This window comes from Gallinula chloropus, assembly GCF_964237585.1.
Source record: "Gallinula chloropus genome assembly, chromosome: 10".
NCBI classification, from domain to species: domain Eukaryota; kingdom Metazoa; phylum Chordata; class Aves; order Gruiformes; family Rallidae; genus Gallinula; species Gallinula chloropus.
Genome location: NC_140095.1, coordinates 15788515 through 15807765, shown reverse-complemented (window position 1 = coordinate 15807765; position 19251 = coordinate 15788515). Strand labels below are relative to the sequence as shown.

Here is a 19251-nt window from a genome sequence, read left to right as displayed (position 1 = left end):
AGACTGATCATAACAGTGATGTCAGACAGCAAGAGGTAAAGAAAGATGCCTCAGGCACTGACTTTCTAACTCTCCTGTCTCTGTCAGTATTTTACCTAATGAGCCCAAGCTATAAAGCCTGTGGAGTGTGGAGGGTCCTGGGTCTGATCTGCAGTTCCCATGCAGTTGCTGAGATTGACTGGATGGATTTGCTGGGGGAAAAAGGGAAGTTTCTGGCAGAAATCCCTTTTTGACCTTCAGCCTTGTCTTGACATAAAGAGATCTTCAAAGCCATGCAGGATGACCCATGAGGGGAGATACTGATAGAATTGTAGAGCCTCACCCAAAATCCTCAGGGTCGGTCACAATGACCCAAAAAGCAAGGCAGTTATCACCACAGTCGTCTGAAGCACTCTCAGCCCTGGTGAGATCATTGCCTCTCTACCCACAGAAAAGATGGTTCAGAGGAAAGGGACCTGCCTGTGTGATGCGGTTGTGGTTTGCCAGGAACATGGAGAGGTTCTGGGACTCCTGGATGGACTGAGGATCTGCCATTTTCCGCAGAAACTGGGCAGCTCTGGAAGGAAGAAATCCAACATCACCAAAGATCACTCACCCAACGTGAGATTTTCCCTACCCATGTCCCCCATTTCACCTGCAGCTGCAATGCAGCAGCCTTGGAGCCCCTCTGCAGTGCAGCTCTGCTCTTTCCTCATTTTACCAAGACAGAACCAAAACACACTGAGGCTGAGATTCCCTTAAGCTCATAAACAGAGCTTGCAACAGTGTAGAAACCCAGCCCCCAGCCTCCCAAGGTCCAACAGAGCTTGCTGCTGGGCAGACCTGGTGCTCCCTTGCAGACCAGGCACAGTCCCGTACTGATGCTGCCACTTCGCCCCCTCTCACCTTTTGTAGGCAGAGTGGTCATTTTTGACGCTGCACTTCATGTTCTTCAGCTCATCCAGGACAGCAAACATATTGATGAACTTGCCCAGCGTGAGGAGATAGGCCTCAGAGACGAAGTCCTTCCTCCGCTCAGCGTGGCACAAGCGCTTCACCTCGCTGCAGAACCGCTCAATGGCCTTGCGCTGGAAGGCAGCAGGACAGGGTCATCCCAGCAGCCTGTGTGCAGTTTCCATGCCACCGATGGGACTCTACTCTGCCCACCCACCATCTCCTTCCTTTAACAACAGCATTTTTGTGCTGGGGAAAAGCTGTCGCCATGAAATGAAGCAGCGTTACAAACCAGTGCAGACAAACGTCCTTGATGCTGGAGGGGAGGCGAGGGGCCAAACCCTCAATTTGTCCCTGCACTATGTGATGCATGTTCTGTAAAGTCAGGCTTCAGTTTTTTAGGTGGGGCATAAGGACCTCATAGGACATAAAACCTAAAGACACCAGTGAAACCCCGCTGCCACTAGTAGTAAATGCAAGTGGAGATGGGAAGAGGTCCCTGGAACCCACAGCAGCTCTGTTTGCCATGTGGTTATTGTTCTGTCAGGATCTAAGCACATTATTTTCTGAAGTGCCTGAAAGTGCAGCGACTGCTAAACTTAATCTCTGGTGCCCTTTGCCAGCAGACCTCCGAGTTTAGGGGGCTGTGAGCACATCCTTGCTCCTGCTGACAAAGCAGGAGGGTGCGCAGCAACACAGCTTCATCCCACCCCAGGCATGAGCTGCAACACCGGCCCTCAGCTCCTCCTGGCTTTGCTTCAGAGAGGAAAGCAGAACACAGAGCTGTGCTGGTGGAGAACAGCTCTTCACATCCACCACTCCTGGAAATACAGGAGCTTGTAGCACCCATCAGCTCCGCATACCATGTACTTCAGGGCTGAGGTGTGCTCATTCCCAATCTGTGTACAAGATTTCACAGCTGAACAAGACACATGGCACAGACTTTGCTTTGGACAGGTCTCAGGTATCTGCTGGTAGCTGCAAGGAAGAGACCTATCAGGGGGCTGTGGGAATCTCCAGGCTGGCCAGGTAGGCAAGGATAGCACAGCCCTGCTTAGGATAAGTTAACACTGAAGTCAGAAATTATTTCTGCCCCCTTCTTTGACCACTTACCTGAAAATACATGAACTTCATAAGCTTGGTGACTTCTGGCTCCAGGACTTCCACTGTCTTCTCATAAATCTCCACTCTGTTCGGTTGCTCGTTACATTTTACCTGCATTGCAAAGGCAAATCATCCTTGTAGCATCAGAGTTTAACACAGCTGTGGACTGCAACGGCCACCATCTTCTGCTTGTTTCACAGGGAATCCTGTCCCCTTCTGAGGGCAACAGAGTGACCCAGGAGGGAGCTTGTTCTCAAGGCAACAGGTGACAGCAAAAGGGGCCATTTCTCAGATGTGAAGTTCTCTCCATGCATTATAAACAGGCACAATCCTGACTCTGAGAATTAAAAATCTTCTAATGCATTTGTCTGGGGTAGAACATGTGCAATAAGGAGCCTGGACATGGGAATGTTATATCATAAGGTTATCTAAGACTCTGTGTTGCAAAGTCCCATGGACACACAAGGCTCCAGGCTACAGCTCTGCTATAGCCTCGCTGGGATAACTTTGGTTCTGCTGCCAATGCGTTAAAACTCACTGGTCTTGTATGTGTCAAGCAGCAGTGAAGTGAGTCACCTTCATTGGAATCCTAGAAAGCTAAATTTAAGGACTTACTCAGTTGCTATCCATCTCATTTCCAAACAGTTACTTGGAGTCATCACCAAACTTTTAGGGAAAACCTCAACTGCCCAAGGCATCCTGCTTTCCTCCCTGGTTGTTTCCAGTTGCTGCTGACACAAGGCTGTGATGGAGCTGACAGCTCTGGTGCAAAATTAGTAGCTCAGCAGCTGATCCATGGGGTGGGAAGGTACAAATGTAGCTTTGCCCTCTGTAGCAGGGAATCTAATGTCCCTGCCCTGGTGGTTCGTGCTGCAGTCAGGCAATACTGATGGCCATGACATGCAGTAGGCAGTAGGGAGGAGTGGTGCACCTTTGGGTGCAGGTTCTTCACCTGTAAAACCACGAGTCTCTGATGTAGCACAGGGAGGTGTATGTGACTAGGGGGCTGACAATAGGACACCACCCCCAGCCACAGCCATGTGCCCCATGGCAAAGGGCAGGGGTCACTGCAAGATCATATCTGGTGAATCTGTAAATGAACCCTCTGCTGTGGTGGTGTCTGCTCCTCTGTCACAGGCAGCACTGCCTGGAGCTCCAGTGGGGAGGATGGGGCAGAGCGCAGGGACCCCACAAGCTGCACTTGGAGAGGCACAAATGTCACGGGGCGACTGGGATGGGAGGCTATTAAAATGCCAGAACAGATTATCTGTAGCACCATCTTGCCATCAGCTCAGCCACAGCCTGCCTTCTGTTAGTGTAGCCAGGAGAGGCAAGAGCAGCAAAGCATCAAATATAAATGGGAGATAAGCAAATGTCCAATCAGCAGCAGCAATCTCCATGGCTGGGTCTCACGGGACCATCAGCAGAGTATAACCCGAGGGGAACTGAGGTTTGACCTTTCCAGGGGAATTACAAACATGGGCACTGTCAACCATGTGGAAATATTTTTTCCTGGCTCCATGGGAGCACTGCAAACCCTTTTATCTGCAGGGTTAATGGAGATGCACTGCACCCACCCCAACACACTGTCAGTTGGAGGTTTTTGTGGTGATCCAGCACGTGTTCACACTGCAGAAGACAAGCTCTGAGCTTGAGCCTGAGTCATGATCAGTGGGTCATGCAGGGAACCTTACTCATGTCTGTAGGTATTTGCAGGCTGAAGGCACCAAAAGTCAGGTTGAAGAGAGAAGGACTAGAAAACAGCTGAAGCAGAACAGTGAAGGAGGAGAATGATTAAATGAGGGGGGGGCAGGGGTAGGTCAGGACCTTCAGGTGTATCAGCAGCAAAAAAAGGCACTTGGGGATCTGTTTCTGGTGTATTGAATTGCTCCTTCATGCATCCTCGCACAACACCTACAATTCTGGGTCTCCCATGGGAGCACACCCTCGAGTCTGGGCATCTGTCTGGGATGCTGAAACCTACCCTAGCTGCCTAATCTGCTCTGTGCAAGTCAGGGAGAGCCAGAGTCTGCCACATCTCAAGAGGACTTGCTGTTTTCATCCCGGGCTGCCTGAGCTCCCTTCTTCATACAATGCAAGAGTCCCACTTGGCACTGGGGCAATTTTTAATTGAAGCAGAAGTTCCTGATACCATGTAATGGTATCGTGCCATACGACAATGTCAGGAAAGTGTGATATAAACTACATCTGACGATTTTATTTTCAGCTTCCAAAACCTAACTGCCTTTGCTTAAAGCAAACTCCATCTCCCCACAACATGAGAGTGAAAAATATTCGAGAGGTGCACCAGGAAGGAAGTAACCACACCTCTTTAATTAACGCAAAGGCTACCCATTCTCCTGACAGAGAAGTGGTTAAAGACCCAAATGACAAAACCCAGCACCATCCCAAGTGCCACGCTGGACCAGGGCTAAGCTCAGCTAAGTCCTGTTAGCAGCCATAGGACAAACAAGCTGGTCCTGCCAAGATGAAATAACTTTGGGTGCGACTGCTTTGGGGATCAAGGGAGAGGCTCGTGAAACCAGGAAATGTATATAAGGCAGTCAGCTTGTGGTGAGTGTGGCTGAGCTGAGAGGCATTGCTAGGAGATGTCAGGGACAGAGCTTTCATACACATCAGAGTGCAGAGCACCCTTTGCTAGCCCAGCAGCCCAGATCTGCTTCTGAAATGGCTCCCAGATACTGAGGCCAGTGGTTGAGACTTTGGTGGGGAGAGGACAGTTTGAAGAGTCAGTGGTCTCTCTTTTCAACCTTTCTGTCTGCTTCAATCTTCTCTGCTTTTTTGTTCTTCTGTTACTAGTCCAAACTAACCCATGCTGAATTAAAAAACACCTGCTCTGGGAACATCCCTGCCTGGGAAGAGATTGAGTACCTGGGGGATGGCTCGTGAGCAGCTCCTCCACGTGTAAAGCATCACAGCATACTCATGGCCTTCTTCCAGCATTTCATTCTGAAACACAGAGAGGTGTTGTTGGGGCAGGGCATGCATCAAAGGCTCAGCATCACTGGGGCAGTGCCTGGGGGACTCACCATGCTGGAGTGCACCGTTGCCTGCTCGATGTACCTGGCAATGCCGGTCACAAAGGCGTTTCTGTCTTCAAAGTTTGTGTCAAAATTAGCCTAAGGGTGAAATGGAGAGATAGGGATTAAAATACAGCTAGTCATTTGCTCACCTGGTATGGTCCAGCATGGGATGTGTTGGCAAACAGCAAAATCAGTAGGTCTCTTGGGGCATGGGAGCAGGATATGAACAATTTGAGGTGCTGCACCTCTAAGTCTGAAGTAGATTCATACATGCAGCCTGAGATGCTTGGAAGCATGTGTGTTCATTAGAGGAAATCCTCCAGATTATATATGTGAAAATGTTTGCAGCCAAGGCTGGCAAAGCCTTACAAAAATCTAGCCAAACCAGGTGGGGATGAGTTACAGGGAATTGTGGCCACACCAGAGAGCAAAAAAAATTATGCTAAGGATTTTAGCTTGGGAGCTCAAAGACAGATGCAGCCTCACTAATTTCTATTTATGCCCTGTCTGCTAGGGAAAGACCACATCCTGTCAGCAGGAATCACAAAGAATAAACACACAGAAAGGGCAGGGAGTGAGATGACTGGAAAACATACATATGAAAGTCAGCACTCATCCAGATGCTCTATCAGAACCAGCAAACAGATGCTTTGGGATGAACTGTTGTTTTGGAAGCTGAGCTACTGCTTTGGGTTAGGACAGTGGGGAAAGAAAGTGGATGAAAAAGCAGGTCCTCAGCCTCTCTGTGCTGAGTGCCACTCTCATGCTTGGGTAACTCTCTGTGAAGGCTGGCTGGAGAGCAGAGCCTACAGAAGTCCCAGGTGCTCAAAAATGCTCCTTGCAATGACATTAGCATTGCAGCGACTGTGCTCAACGCAGTAACTGATTTCCTGAGTAGAAAAGCTGGGAGCACAGACACATGGCCATGGGGCTGCTCTTCTTAGTGCCTCCAGGACATCACATGCAGCAGGAAAAGCTGAGGCTGCATATGCATTTCTGGTTAGCTAGGGAGAGGGCTACATACAAACCAGGTATGGTGAGGCTTGGTCAATACCTCTAGACCCAGTTTAGATGAGGGGGTTTTTTTAGCCCCAGTGGTGTGCACACAGCATGGCCCTGAAAGGAGGCTGTGCCATAAGGCCAGACCCTGAGCCCCTCACAGGACACAAGCTAGCAGAGAGTAAAAAAGTGATTTAAAGAAGAGATAAGCAAAGATGATTTGATGATTTTCCAGGGTGAGTTGAAATGTGAACAGCCCATAACTGCCTTTGGGCCTGATAACCCGTATAGATACTGAGCTACTGAACCAGCCCGTGGCCTGACCTGCTGTAAGAGATACTGTAATTTCAGACCCTGCGTAGGGCAATCACTGTTTGGGTGTATTTATACACTGTCATGGGTAAGTCATGAATTCAGCAGTGGCAGGACGGAGAAAGTGATCCCATTCTATATTTAACCCTGGGTGTGTGCTGTAGGGCAGGGTGTGGTGTGGTGGCCAGGCAGCCGAGGCATCCCTCTGTGGATTCAAAGGCAGGTTTGAGCTGCGTGCTGGGCTCATGCCAAGCCTGCTTGTTCAGTGCAGCTGCAGCTAAATCGGTGATCATTCAAGGCAGAGAAGCGATTGCAGTGACTGCCCTCACATGCCATTGGCTCCCCAGATCAGCGGCTCCAGCTGTGTGAGCAGCACAGGCTGGCCAAAGTCAGGCAGAACTTTGATTCTGACCTACTTATGCAGTACCATAAAAAGGAAGCACAGAACTATGTGCATAATAGAACTTCACTGAGAACTTTCTGCTGTTATCACAAATCTTATCTCCTGCTTCTTACCCGTTCATGCACTCCGGTCCTCATTCTTTAACTTCCCCATGTCTTGCTCAGCCTTAAAGACCCCTTTGACCAACCTCCAGCACTTTCCTTTTAGAGCCTTGGGAACAGATCTGTGGCTAGATTTCTTCTGAACATTTTCTTAAACATGGTGAACCCAGGGTACTTTCAGCTAGTTCTCACAGGCACCACGTGCCCCAGTGCTTTGCACGAGCTACCGGAACAACCCTCCCAGCCCCGCTGCCGCCAGGAGCTGAAGGTACCTGGTACATGATGGAGGATGGAGGCGGTTCGATGCATGGCTGCTGGTCTGGAAGAGGCAGCTCCTCCAGTAAGTCCACGTTGGACAAGGCATCCTCTAGCGTGACGTGAGTAGTCATGGTTCCGGATGTTCAGTTTCTGCACTAAATCCAAAGGAGGAGAGAGGGTGATAGCAGCCAGAAGACTGAGTAGGAAAGCACCAAAGGACAAAACCACAATCACGACTGGCTGGACTGCAGGAGACACAATCCCAGCTTAGCTCGTCTTCCTTTTTGTGTGTATTTAACCTACATCTCTGTGTCATCTCTCTTTCTGTGATTCAACAGCAGAGTTGGAATGCAGAATAAGAGGAACACAACTACTCACCCATGCCCTTCTCTGCTTAACTCTATGCAAAACTGCTTGAGACAGAGAACAGCTGGGTGCTGCAGTGCAGCTTTAGCAGCCCCAAGTGAAAGCATGTGCTCTGAAAGGCAAAGCGGCAGGATCGAAAATACCTCTCAAGACAGCCCCACTAGAAAAGTATGACTGATGCTGACACTCACACGCACTCCCTCTCAAGACACACGCACGGCCCTGGGAACTGTAAACAACAAATTGCATTCTCAAAGGTGAACCAGAAAGGATGGAGTGCTGCACGGACAGGCTGGGGCACTGCAAGCAGCAAAAAAAAGAAGTTGCTGTTCTTGCCGTGGGGCTGCCAATGGTGCCAGTTGCACACGAAATAAAAAGCAAACAGAAACGTTTCTGAAAGCTCACTGGCACTCACCGCAAAAGGAACCTCAGGACAAACCTCTGTGTCCCTTATCTCCTTTGTCATTCCCTATTGCTCTAAGAACACAAGCATGGAGGGATGGCTGCTGTCACCCAGGCTGAGTGCTCATATAATCACAGCCACAGGGCTTCCCCAGTTAATACCTAATCCACATGCAATACCTGTGGCTGACCTAGAGTTTGTGTCTGCTAGAAAAACACCCTGTTGCGTTTAAACATTTGCAGAGAGAGAATTCACTTAAAATATTGACATGTCGTTTGATTAGCAACTCACTCCTTCCCCCCCAAGTGCTTCTTTCCCCACACAGAACCTGTCTAGTTTCAAACTCGAGCCTTCGTGTTCTATCGCTCTCATCTGCAAGACAGTAGAACTATTATTACTCCCATCAAGATACACATTGCAATAAAAACACCTTGCAACCTTCTCTTCGGCTCAGGCAAGTGGACTGAGCTCTTTGCCTGCTTGTTACAGAGCATGTTTTCCAATCCTTTAATCACCTCTCTGGCTGTTCTCTAAGCTTGATCCAATTTTGCAAGTCTTTTGCTGAAGCGCAGACGCTATAGCAGGACACGGGGCTCCAGCAGCTCTGCACAAGTGCCGGATACAACAGCAACGTAACCTCCCTCCTTGTGTACAATCACACCCCTTCCTTTGGTCACAACAGCAGCTCCATAGGCACTCACACTGCTGATTATCTGCTTGAAATCCCTCACATATTTTTTTAAAATTAAGTCACTGTTTCCAAGGATGTAAGTTTGCTTTTCATTGCCAGCACTGGGAGCATGGGAGGACAATGGCTTTCTGACATCCATAGATAGACACATGCATGCAGCAAGGACCACAGCCAAGGGGATGCATGTTATCTGCAGTCCTGGGCCAGCTTCATGTTGGATAATGAGAGAGGCGAGTCTGCTGCTGTGCCTTTTGTCATTATTGCTTCTTATACTGTAAGAATATGTATGAGCCTAGTAAAACCTATTCGCCCTCCTCAAATGGCTCCCCAGGCAGCTGAGAAACAGGCTGGGTTGTACCTGCAGCTGAAGCACCATGAAAACAGTGCCCAGAGAAAAAAAATAATCTGAAGCAGCCCTTTCCCCACACGCTCAAATTTCTATTTCCTTCTTCACCTCTCTTTGCTGAAATGGTTTCCTGATACAAATTGTAGCAACTGTCAAAACCAGACTGGCTGCTGACACCCCGCGGGCAGCAGCAGCTTCCTCCCTGCATGCAAGCACCCTGTGCTGCTGGGCACCAGGCAGGCAGCTCCACGTGCCCAACCCCACACACCTCAGCCATCTACCACTCCCCAACACCATCCTCAGGAGCTCCAAGACTCTCCTCCCAGTCCCCAGAACGCCACCCCTGCTACTCACACATGCATCATTCCATACTGTTTACTTGTGCTCTTTTCTCATTTTTCTCTAAGTCCATTTTTTTCTGTGTTGGCAGTTTGCTGTAACCAAAGGTGTCCCCCAATAGCCCCATGACACCCAAAAAGCTCAGCAACTCAAGGGACAAACTGCTGCTGTTTGGGCCATACCAGGAGATGCAGGCCCAAATACAGTACCAGGGTCCTGCTGTGCCAGGCAGTGCACAAAGTGGCAGGACTAAGGCACTCCCTGCTCTAAATATCTTGCACTTGGAGGAAGAGAGGCAGCTTGCAGAAGTACATGAACAGAAAAGGAAGTGTCGAGCTACAGCGAGTGAGTGGTGCAATCCGTTGTCAACCCACCCCGTGCCTTGCCACGGCTGGGCAGACTGTAAGAATCCAGATGTAGATGGAAAAACTACGCAGACTTTGAGGGTTTTAACAGATGAGTCTTTACGGGGACTCCCAAGTTCCATTCTACGCTTTGTTAAAACCAGCGGAGGCTGCGAGGAAAAGTGTGGTCTGCCAGGACTTCCCCATGTCTCATGACTGTAGCACGCTGAAACTGACAGTGACCTTGCAGCCAGAGCCCGTGATGGAGGGCTACTGGTCCAGAGCTAGCAGACCTGGATCATCGCCCCAGATCGCACAGAGGAGTAGCCTTGAGTGACCCCATCTACTTGTGCCATGGCTGTTCACCTGCTCTGCTAGGTGGCTGAAGCAGGGACCCTGCTCTAGGCGAGGCTCCACTGCCAGCTGTAAGCACCTAACTGTCAGTACAAAGGCTGGGGAAGGCTCCGAAGGCACCAGCAATTCCTTGGCCTTGTTCACAGGGCACTGTGTGGTGACTCCCCACCACAGAGGCTGCTGCATGAGAGAGACAAAAGGGGAAGTCCCACTGCAACAGACCCACACTGCCCACCTTCACCTTCCTGGAAACAGATCTCTAACACAAAGGTGCTGGAGCTACCCTGGCAAATCCAGCTTCATCCCCCCAGTCCAGCAATGAGGCGGGGCAGCTGTTAGGTAGCGTAGCAGTGACCAAGTGGCTCCAGCCCGGGGAAGATGGCGGATCCCTGGGGACACTCATCAAAAAGTCCTCATTAAGCCTCAACCACCAACCACCACCTGGGCCTCAGGGCAGGGCAACTGTGCTGGGAAGAGGAGAGTCGGCCCATGTCGGGAGTTTGCCGATCACGCTTCGGCACACGTGGCTGAGGGGAGCAGCACGGCAGCCTGCCCAGCACCGGGGCTTTCTGCTGCCGTAACACGCACAGCGGGTCGAGGCTTTCCTTCACACACAGGAAGCATATCCTGCCCGTGCGACACACACAGTCACGCTCGCTGCTGGGAGCTGTCTCACAACACTGCTTTCTTCTATATATCCTGCTGCTGGTCAGAGAGACCGAAGTCCTTCTGGTCCTACGTGTTTTGGCAAAACTGAACATGAGCCTGGCAGCAGCCAACCATGCCCCAGTGAAACCCTGGAGAGGGATGCAGACACTGGGCTGATTACCTCTTCTGCTAATGAGCACTGGTGCTAATGAGTGCAGTGCTGCCCACACTTTCTACCCATCTGCTGCAGAAACTTCCTCTGCCCATCCCACATCTCAATCGCCATCCCTCTGGCCACCTCTCACACCTTCGGAAGACAAATGACCACACTGTGGCACCGGGGCTTCCAGACACCGCAGAGCGCCAGCCATACAGGGTCCATTACAGGGCACAGCCCCACCACCCAAAGCACGGTCCCGACATGGTGACTCCAGTGTGGCAGCATCTCGGAGGCCAGATTTAACAGCGTAGGAAGGCTTTGAGAAGCAGCAAGGATGCTCATCCCTGATGTCTGAACTTGCAGGGCAGGTCCTACCTTCCCGACCAGAACACTTGCCCAGAAGTATCGGCGCAATACCATCCTCTTCACAAGGGAAGGCACAAAGCTGTCTTTATTGTTAGTTCAGCTTGGGGGAACAAAGGAAGACTTTTAAAAGCAGGGCCATAATGAATATGTTGCATGCATGTGTACTTGGCTTCGAAGCTGCACAGCGGAGAGCTCTGGGGAAGTGGCACGGGCTGTTTCATTTTTTCAGCTCTCCTGCTCCCACAGCAGACATTCAGACTGGAGCTGCAGTAGCTACTGGCAGCAAGAAAAGAGGCAAGAAAAAATGGGAATTGACCAGGAGATTTTGCCCAGAAGAATGAGGACTGCCTGTGTGTTGCTGACCAGGCAGTAAGACACAGTCCAAACCCTGCAAGCCTGGAGTGAGATGAGCAGCAAAATGGCTTTTGCTGGGGTGATGGCAATAGGAAGGAGGAGGACAAACTTCTGCTCACCTTCTGAGGATCTGGGATTCTTCTCCAACACTAATGCCCAGTCCCTGGGTAACCTGGGAAAGTCACTTAATTTAATTTTGCCCATGTGGTAATGCTTCTCCTTATTACTCCAAAATAGCATCTAACCTGTGGTCAGGAACCATCCTGGCCCAACAAGTACCCCAGCAGACTGATGTCTCAGGTACATAAAAGTAGAGCATTTCTGGTACCTGCTGCCTCACAGCAAGAGGAAGATAAATGCTCCTGACCATCAATGTATTTTTAGTCACGAGAATAACTTCAGGGTGCAAAAGGTTAGTTTGACCCTTGCCTAAAAAGCACAGGATTAAAGTCCCCTGTGTTTTAGGACACGTGTCATGAACCCTTCTCTCATGATGTAAGAATTACTCATAATTGCAACCACCACCACAGTCAGGAGGTCGTTTGCAGGAGCAAATAAACACAGCCAGGATGAGTGAGGCTGGCAGCGTTGGGCTGCTACCCGACATGGACACAGATGTTAATAACCATGAAACTACCCTTCCTCTTAAAAAAGGAAGCCAAGCTGCACAACTCCTCAAGCTACTTTTCTCTATCTCCACTCATTGTTTTCTGCCGCTCCATGAGCACTGAGTTCCAGGAATTTACACTGTCCTTGTCTCTCAGCAACACAAGTATTTTGGAGTTTCATTCTTTTAGAGCAACTGCATCATTTTTGTTTTTCTAGTGCCAAAGAAAGAGGGTCAAGGAAGGAGGCAGGTATGAGAAGCTACATCTCCAATACAGCTGAGGAATTCAGAGCAAGTTTACAAGCAGCCCCACCACTGACAGTTAAAGTGTTTCTTGGGAAATTAAAAAATACAGGACAGCACTGCTAATATTTGGCCGATTATTGATCTTCCAAACCCAATCTTCACATTTTTCATGCAAAGATGGTAATTGTTTGTTAATAAAATTATCACAAAATCAGCATTGTCTACTTTGCTCAAGGGACCCTGGTCAGAAAATGGAAGATTTTCCCATATTCTTCAGGCTTCACTAACAACAATTAACTGGACAGAGGAAAGGAGACAAGAATTATCCACTGTGGGCAACTGCACGAGGATTACACGGCTGTGACAGACAGCAGAACACCGGGCCAGTCACCCATCCCAGTCACTAACCACAGGCAACTGTCATCGTGCAAAACAGGAGGGTGCTTTTTCTGTTGGTATCTGTGCAGGGCAGGAGGACGACGAGGGTTTAACAGCTCAACCTAATTCTTTGAGATCTTTGTGATCCAACCCCCCCTCCCAGTCAGAAACCCCCTGTGGAAAGCAGCAGATGGCGAAGGGGGACAAGCTCTGCTGCCGGCAGTGTCCTCTGACAGCTCACACAACCGTCAACCGTCACCCTTCCCCCTTCTCCGAAACAACCCTGAGCAGGGAGGGAGGTTTTAGTACGTGTCTCTTTTTCTTCTGCTCATTCCTTCCCCATCCTCCCACCCTATGGCAATTTCCTGTGGACTCCATCCATCCATCCATCCATCCATCCATCCATCCATCCATCCATCCATCCATCCATCCATCCATCCCCAGGTGGGATGTGCCGGCACCGCACATCTCCAGCATCTCCGGGTGCAAAGTTCGGTACAAGGAGAGGCTTCCCGGGGCGCCCCGTGCCCCGACCGGCCTCACGCACGGGAAACCCGGCGTTTGGGAAGGGAAAAGGTGTCGCCAACTCCAGCCGACGCCAAAGCACGAACCTGCGGCGCAGATCCCAGCCCATCGCTCAAACATCGTCGCTTCCTCCTTCCCCCTCCTCCCCCAGGGACACCATATTTTCACGACAGGGATGATGCGGGCGCCGGTCGGGAGCCCCCGCTGAGGCCACCTTCAGCCCCTGGCCCGGCGCCGCTGCTCCTCCATCTCCTCCATCCTTTCTTCCTGCGCCAAGCATCGCCTCGACCCCGGCTCCGCTTAGCGCTGCCGCCGCTGCCCGCGGTGGGGCCTGCAGCGCTCGCCGGGCCCGGGGCTCGGCCCCTTCCCCCGGTCCTGGGGACGCGGAGCCGGGATGCGGGGACGGGGCGGGGGCAGAGAAAGGCTTTTGCGCTATTTTATCCCCCCCCTCCTCCCCCGGCGCCTTGCAGCGGCTGCGGGGAGGCTGAACGCTGCAGGTAGCTCTAAGCATTGTGGGATACATCCCCGCACATCCCAGCCCGGCCGGGCCTCCCGCCCTCCCGGTGCCCCGGGGCGGCAGCACCTGCCTCGCCGCTGCCCCCCGCCGCCCCCGCTACGCCCGCCTGGAACGGCCGAGGGGGCACCGGGCTCGGCGGCGGCGGGCGCAGCCCCGGGAAGGAAAGGCGGATGGGAGGGAGGGAGGAAGGGAGGGGGTGCGGCCGCGCAGCCCCCGCGCAGCCCCCGCGCCCACCCCCGCCCCGCTCACCTGGCGCTCCGCGGGGTGCGATGCTCCGCGCCGCGGGATGCTCCGCGCCGCCCGCACAAAGAGCAGGAAATGGCTGCAGCAAGTGCACTTCCGCGGCTCTCCGCCGGCCCCTCCGCACGGCGGCGGGGGGAGCCCCGGCCCCCGCCGCGGGAAGGGGCTGGAGCCGTGCGGGCGGCTCCTCCCCCGGGCAGCGCGGGGGATGCGCGGCGGGGCCGGGGGCTGCGTCCCTCCGCGGCGGGGTCTCCTGCTGCGGCAGCTCCGCGGAGGAAAGGTTGGGGTGGCGGCGGTGCGGCGCTGGCGGGGAGGGGGAAGGCCACCAGCCTCCCTCCCGGTGCACGGAATGGACAGGGTCGGGGGCGGCAGCCGCAGCCCCCCGGAGGCCTGACGCTGGGTGCAGGTGTTTGGGTCCCTGAGAAGGCAGGTCGCGGCTGGGTGCCCCCATCGCACCACTGCTGACCCGGGTTGTTAGATATTCAGCCTCTCTTCCCCTCAGAGGACCTGTGCCATCCTTGCTTTTACCTCCCATTTTGATGCAAGCCCTATTTACAGAATAGGTGTAAAGCCTTGGATCACCGAGCATGTTAAGGACCAAAACCAGAAGGCAATGCCTTTGCTCAGGGCTCCAAGCCTCTTCTGAGTCAGCACCGCATCCAAAAAATCTTCCTTTTGGCATTTTTGGCATCTGTCATTTCTTCAGGGATGAGTTTCTAGTCCTTCTGCTCATGCTTCTTTTTAAAGCTCCAACACAGCTCTTCAGATCTACTGTGAAATCCAAACTGGACCTCTTACAGCTTTTGGAGGATCATTGCCTTGTCACGATTGATAGAAACACTCTACATGGTCTTCCTTCACTTCTCTGCAGCCCTCTCAGCATCTGATGCTGCTGTCTGTTGGAAGACATTGATGGATACCCCAAGACTGTTGACTGTCTAGATACAGGTCTAGACATATTTCCTTGGTGGCCCTTTCCCGAGCATCAGCCTCTGCTAAAAATGGATCTGCCATGCGGTCCCTCCTGCATTAGTGACCAATCCTGAGTCTTTTGAACTGCTGTGTTGTTGTCTTCTATCTGTCTGTCTGTCTGTCTGTCTGTCTATCTCACCTTTGACTGGAAAATTTTGTAGCCATCATTCCTCTTCTTACTATTTAGTCCTAGTCAGAAAAAATCAGTCAGTGAGCATTGTTACTGCAGACCCAAAAGGTTTAACAGCTAATACTGCTCTGAGGCTGTGGGTGAAACAGGGTCAGCTCAAGCAAACTGACAGTGAAAACTGCTGTGGACCATTTTTTGCACAGTTTGATCTGCTCCTGTTATCAGCCAGGCTCTGGGTGATGAGAATTCCACGACTGTTGTGATATTATTTTGATCTTCAACTCTGTGTTGTCTTAGATTATAGGATAATAGTAGGACCTTCTCTACATTTGTCTTGCAGATCTCTCAGCAGGCTGGGAAGAATGGCAGCAAGGGGCAGGGCCCATGTGGCCACAGCTGCAGGAGCGTGTGCATCACTGGTTATGGGTGGAGGAGAGATGTAACATGATGGTGAGGTGAGCTGAACAGAAGAACACACACCAATTTGAAGTTGCCAAATTTTAGCATAGCTGTCCACCTGAATCCTGCTGTGGTGTAGGGAGCAGCATTCAGAAAGGACAAAACCAAATACCACATAGAAACGTGTCTGTTAAAAATGTTTTAAGAAATTCTAGGGGAATTAGACATTGGAACAAACACCCACAACCCCCACTTCCCCAGGGTAACCAACACATGCCCAGGAAAGAGCTTTTCCTGGCTGACGTTGCTGCACTTCAGCCCCCGGTCGCCACTGAAAAGCATCAGTTGGTCCTTTTAGATGTGGTTACTGCTTGACTGCCCTTCCTAGCCAGGATGCCAGCCTGGCTGTGCCAGTGCCTGGCCATCGCAGCAGCAGTTTGGGGACATGCTGGGACACTGCTCTGGGCCTTGGCTCTGGCCAAATGCACAACATAAGCAGAGCTGTGTACCCACCCCTTGCTGAGAGCCAGCAGGCAGAAGCAGGGACAAGCATAAACTCCCTCCTTTCTGCCTTACAGCCAAGCAAAGGGGGTCAAACTGGCAAAGGGGGAATGGTTTAAGCACTGAACACTTTCAAGTACTTTCCGAGGAGACAGAGAAGGGGTGTTCAGAAAGGGTTATTCAGGTTGTGGCAGGAGACAGCTGATGGTCTCACTTCTACTTTGTGGAGAACAGTTAAGCCACATGAAGGGCACAAGCCAAAAGTTGCCTTAGCAACTGCTATGGTGGGAGAAGACTCTTGTGGGGTATTAACACACAGTTATCACAGTACAGCACTGGCCTTTTGAGATCTGTGGGGTACCCTGTAAGTAATCACGGGGAAACGCCCTTTGGAGCCTCAAATATTACTACCCCCATTTTATGAAGATTCAGAGAATTTGAAGCCACCACAATGGATGTTTAGACTTAAAAATCTGTCTGTCCATATAGTAAATTACCCAATTAGCAGAGAGATTCTGAATACTTCCTACCCACATAAACCCAGCATATAATCTAGCCCCAGAAGATAGCTATAGTTCTGGGGAACAGAGGTATTTCAGAAAGCCAGGAGAAGCCTGATGTCTTCTTGGTGGGCAGAATTTGGAGGGAGAGCAAGCTGTATGATTATAAGTGCACAAAGATGGTTTTTGCATTTTTGCTAAAGTATAATGAAGACCACAGTTGGGACTCAGTGAGTTTATTGTTTGTAAAAATAGGTATTATGTACATAGAAATACTGCAAAAGAAAAAACATAAAACATCACAATATTATTTTGTGCAACTAATATATTTGTGCAACTAGCTAATAAATATTACACTTATCCAAATATAAATATAACTTCAGAAACACTACCTGGTGGAGCAATTTAATAGCAACCTCTTCAAGCTTCACAGACCCCTGGCTCCTCCCAGGATGGAGGGGGCAGCAAGCCAGAAGCTTAACTTTGTGAGCCTCCAGATGCCCATGCCAGAGTGTCTGTTCTCAGGGAAGAAGTGTTTCACAGTATCCTGTGGTTGTATGGATTGTCTAAGTGCAGTGGAGAAGAGGGTAAAAATAGGGTTGTGTCCAGCTGTCCTCAAATTTAGCTGGAGACGTGCAGTTTAGTATGGGTAAGGCTACTGAAGCTTTTACTGGATAAATGCCAAATTTAGCATCACCAGAATGGGACAACAGGCCAACTCAGACTAAAGGATGAGAGGGACAAAGAGAAACTTTGCCTAAATTCAGTGTAGGCAAAACTTCTCAATCTGTGTATAGATGCTCATATTCCACGTACAGGTTCAGACTACCAAGAGATTTTGGCAGCATTGTGAAGGTAGCACTGTGGTCCCACATTTAGGATTGACATCCCCCAGTCTGAATGTTAGGATTTGACGTGCCTGGGACAGTCATTCTGCTTGATATTTGTAGTTGTAAATAAAAGCAAATAATGTGAAATCAAAGCAAAGTGGGAAGATGTACAAGGCAGGAACTAATGCCTTGCCTGTATGCATAGATGTGAAAAGATATTCTGGCTCCTAAAAGCTACCCTACAACCATTGGTCTGAAAAATACCAAAAATTAAGCCTCCTTCTATAAAGAAATATTTCAACACGGGATATGTGAGATCATGGGATGACATTATTTCCTTGTTCCATTTTTGTTGGCAAACATATTTGAAACTGACTTCTGTGATGACGAGAGAGATTGCTGCTGGAAGTCTGCACCCTAGAGTTTTGGTATGCTGCTGTCACGTAACGTTTACCCATGTTCTCTCCTGCCCAAACAGAGAAGCATCCAAAAAATACTGCATGTATACACATATCATCCGTGAGTCCTCAAGACTTCTCTAGGTATCAGTAATGCTAAGCAGAAAGTCCTGATCTTATTTACAAATTCTGCAGGACACTAACACCCCACTTTTGGCTTTGAGATCAGTCATGCCCAAACAGTGTCTCTGTCTTGAGGTGAAAAAGTAGATTTTCACTGAAGTGCCAGGAGATGGATACTGTTTATACCTTCTTCTGCTGTCCCCACATCATGTGGAAGTACCCAGACAGTCCATTCGCACAGGGCTTCTTCTTTGATCAGTCTCTAGAGGCTTCACCAGTTTGTTCACAGAAGAGATGGAAAAGTCTTTACTTGTGATGATTCAGTTACTCTTTGAAGTAAGAGAAGACTCTTCTCATTATCACTGGTGCACTGAGTACATACCCTGCATATTTTCTCCTCATGGCTACTCTTCCAAGCCCTACGGCTCCTTCCCTCCAAACACATGCGTTCAGGAGAACCTTCCTGTGCCTTTCACAGATAATCAGGTCCTGGGATCCTGTCTTGTCCTGCACCGGAGGCCATAGCACTGTGCACTGGTTAGTCCTCCATACTCCGTTCAAAGAAATTGGCTGAGGATCATGTATTTATCTTCTGATGTAGATGACTGAAGTAAAAACTAATACAAACTCCCCCTCCAAGAATGTCTCTGTTTGCATCAGAGTCCCATTTTCCCACTCACCATACGAGGCAATTTGAGAGAATTTCAAGACTCTGCAGCACGTTGCTTTTTCTCTTCTTTCCTTACAAACTTGCATCCTCACGCAGACACCTCACCAGCTTCCTGGGTACCAGAGTCCTGTTCCTGGTATGCCCCGTGCAAAGGGAGAACGAAACCACCTTGAAATGCCACCGTCAGAAATGCAGTCACTAAATCCAGCCTGTTCCCCCACTGTGTTCCAGGCTTATTCCTGTTCAGTGCATTTAGGTCCATCCCACTCTGAATTAGAGTGCCATGGGAATGTCTAAATGTTCTTCCTCAAAGACAGGATTTTTTTCCCCAGGGAAGACCTTGATGAAAGAGTTCACAGAACTGGAATAGCAATGTCAGTTCTCTGAGTTTTGAGGCTGTATCTTCAGGAGAAATACACTTGCTGGGTTGTATGGTTCAGGACTCTGTCCAATTATTTGTTAGATGCAAACCACATTCTTGGCCAAACCAAAGCCTGTGTCTGTCTGGGCTCTGGAAGACCTGGGGATATCTTGTCTGTCTGGAAGTACCGGCCTCTGCCCTCTCCTTGTTCCCAGGCATATGGCAAGTGTCTATGGTGAGAGGATTCCTGTTAATGCTTTGTGTGGGGAAAATCCAGCTATCTGCCTTCTCAGGACTCTCTTAGCTTCGCTTAGCAGCCAGCACCATGA

General features: G+C 50.3%; 1 protein-coding gene across 2 annotated transcripts in view; it reads right to left on the bottom strand.

Moving 5' to 3' along the window:
* Nucleotides 1-7285, bottom strand: part of CYFIP2 (cytoplasmic FMR1 interacting protein 2) — a gene marked incomplete at both ends in the record, with an annotated part of 42969 nt that extends 35684 nt beyond the window's left edge. The window contains 6 exons of one of the 2 annotated variants that reach the window (XM_084268852.1): nucleotides 460-556; nucleotides 886-1067; nucleotides 2047-2148; nucleotides 4930-5007; nucleotides 5088-5177; nucleotides 7169-7285. In XM_084268852.1, coding sequence (XP_084124978.1) covers nucleotides 460-556; nucleotides 886-1067; nucleotides 2047-2148; nucleotides 4930-5007; nucleotides 5088-5177; nucleotides 7169-7285 — 666 coding nt within the window. The remainder of the gene's footprint in view (nucleotides 1-459; nucleotides 557-885; nucleotides 1068-2046; nucleotides 2149-4929; nucleotides 5008-5087; nucleotides 5178-7168) is intronic. The other variant, XM_084268853.1, reaches the window with a different exon arrangement.
* Between the last annotated feature and the right edge of the window lie 11966 nt (nucleotides 7286-19251).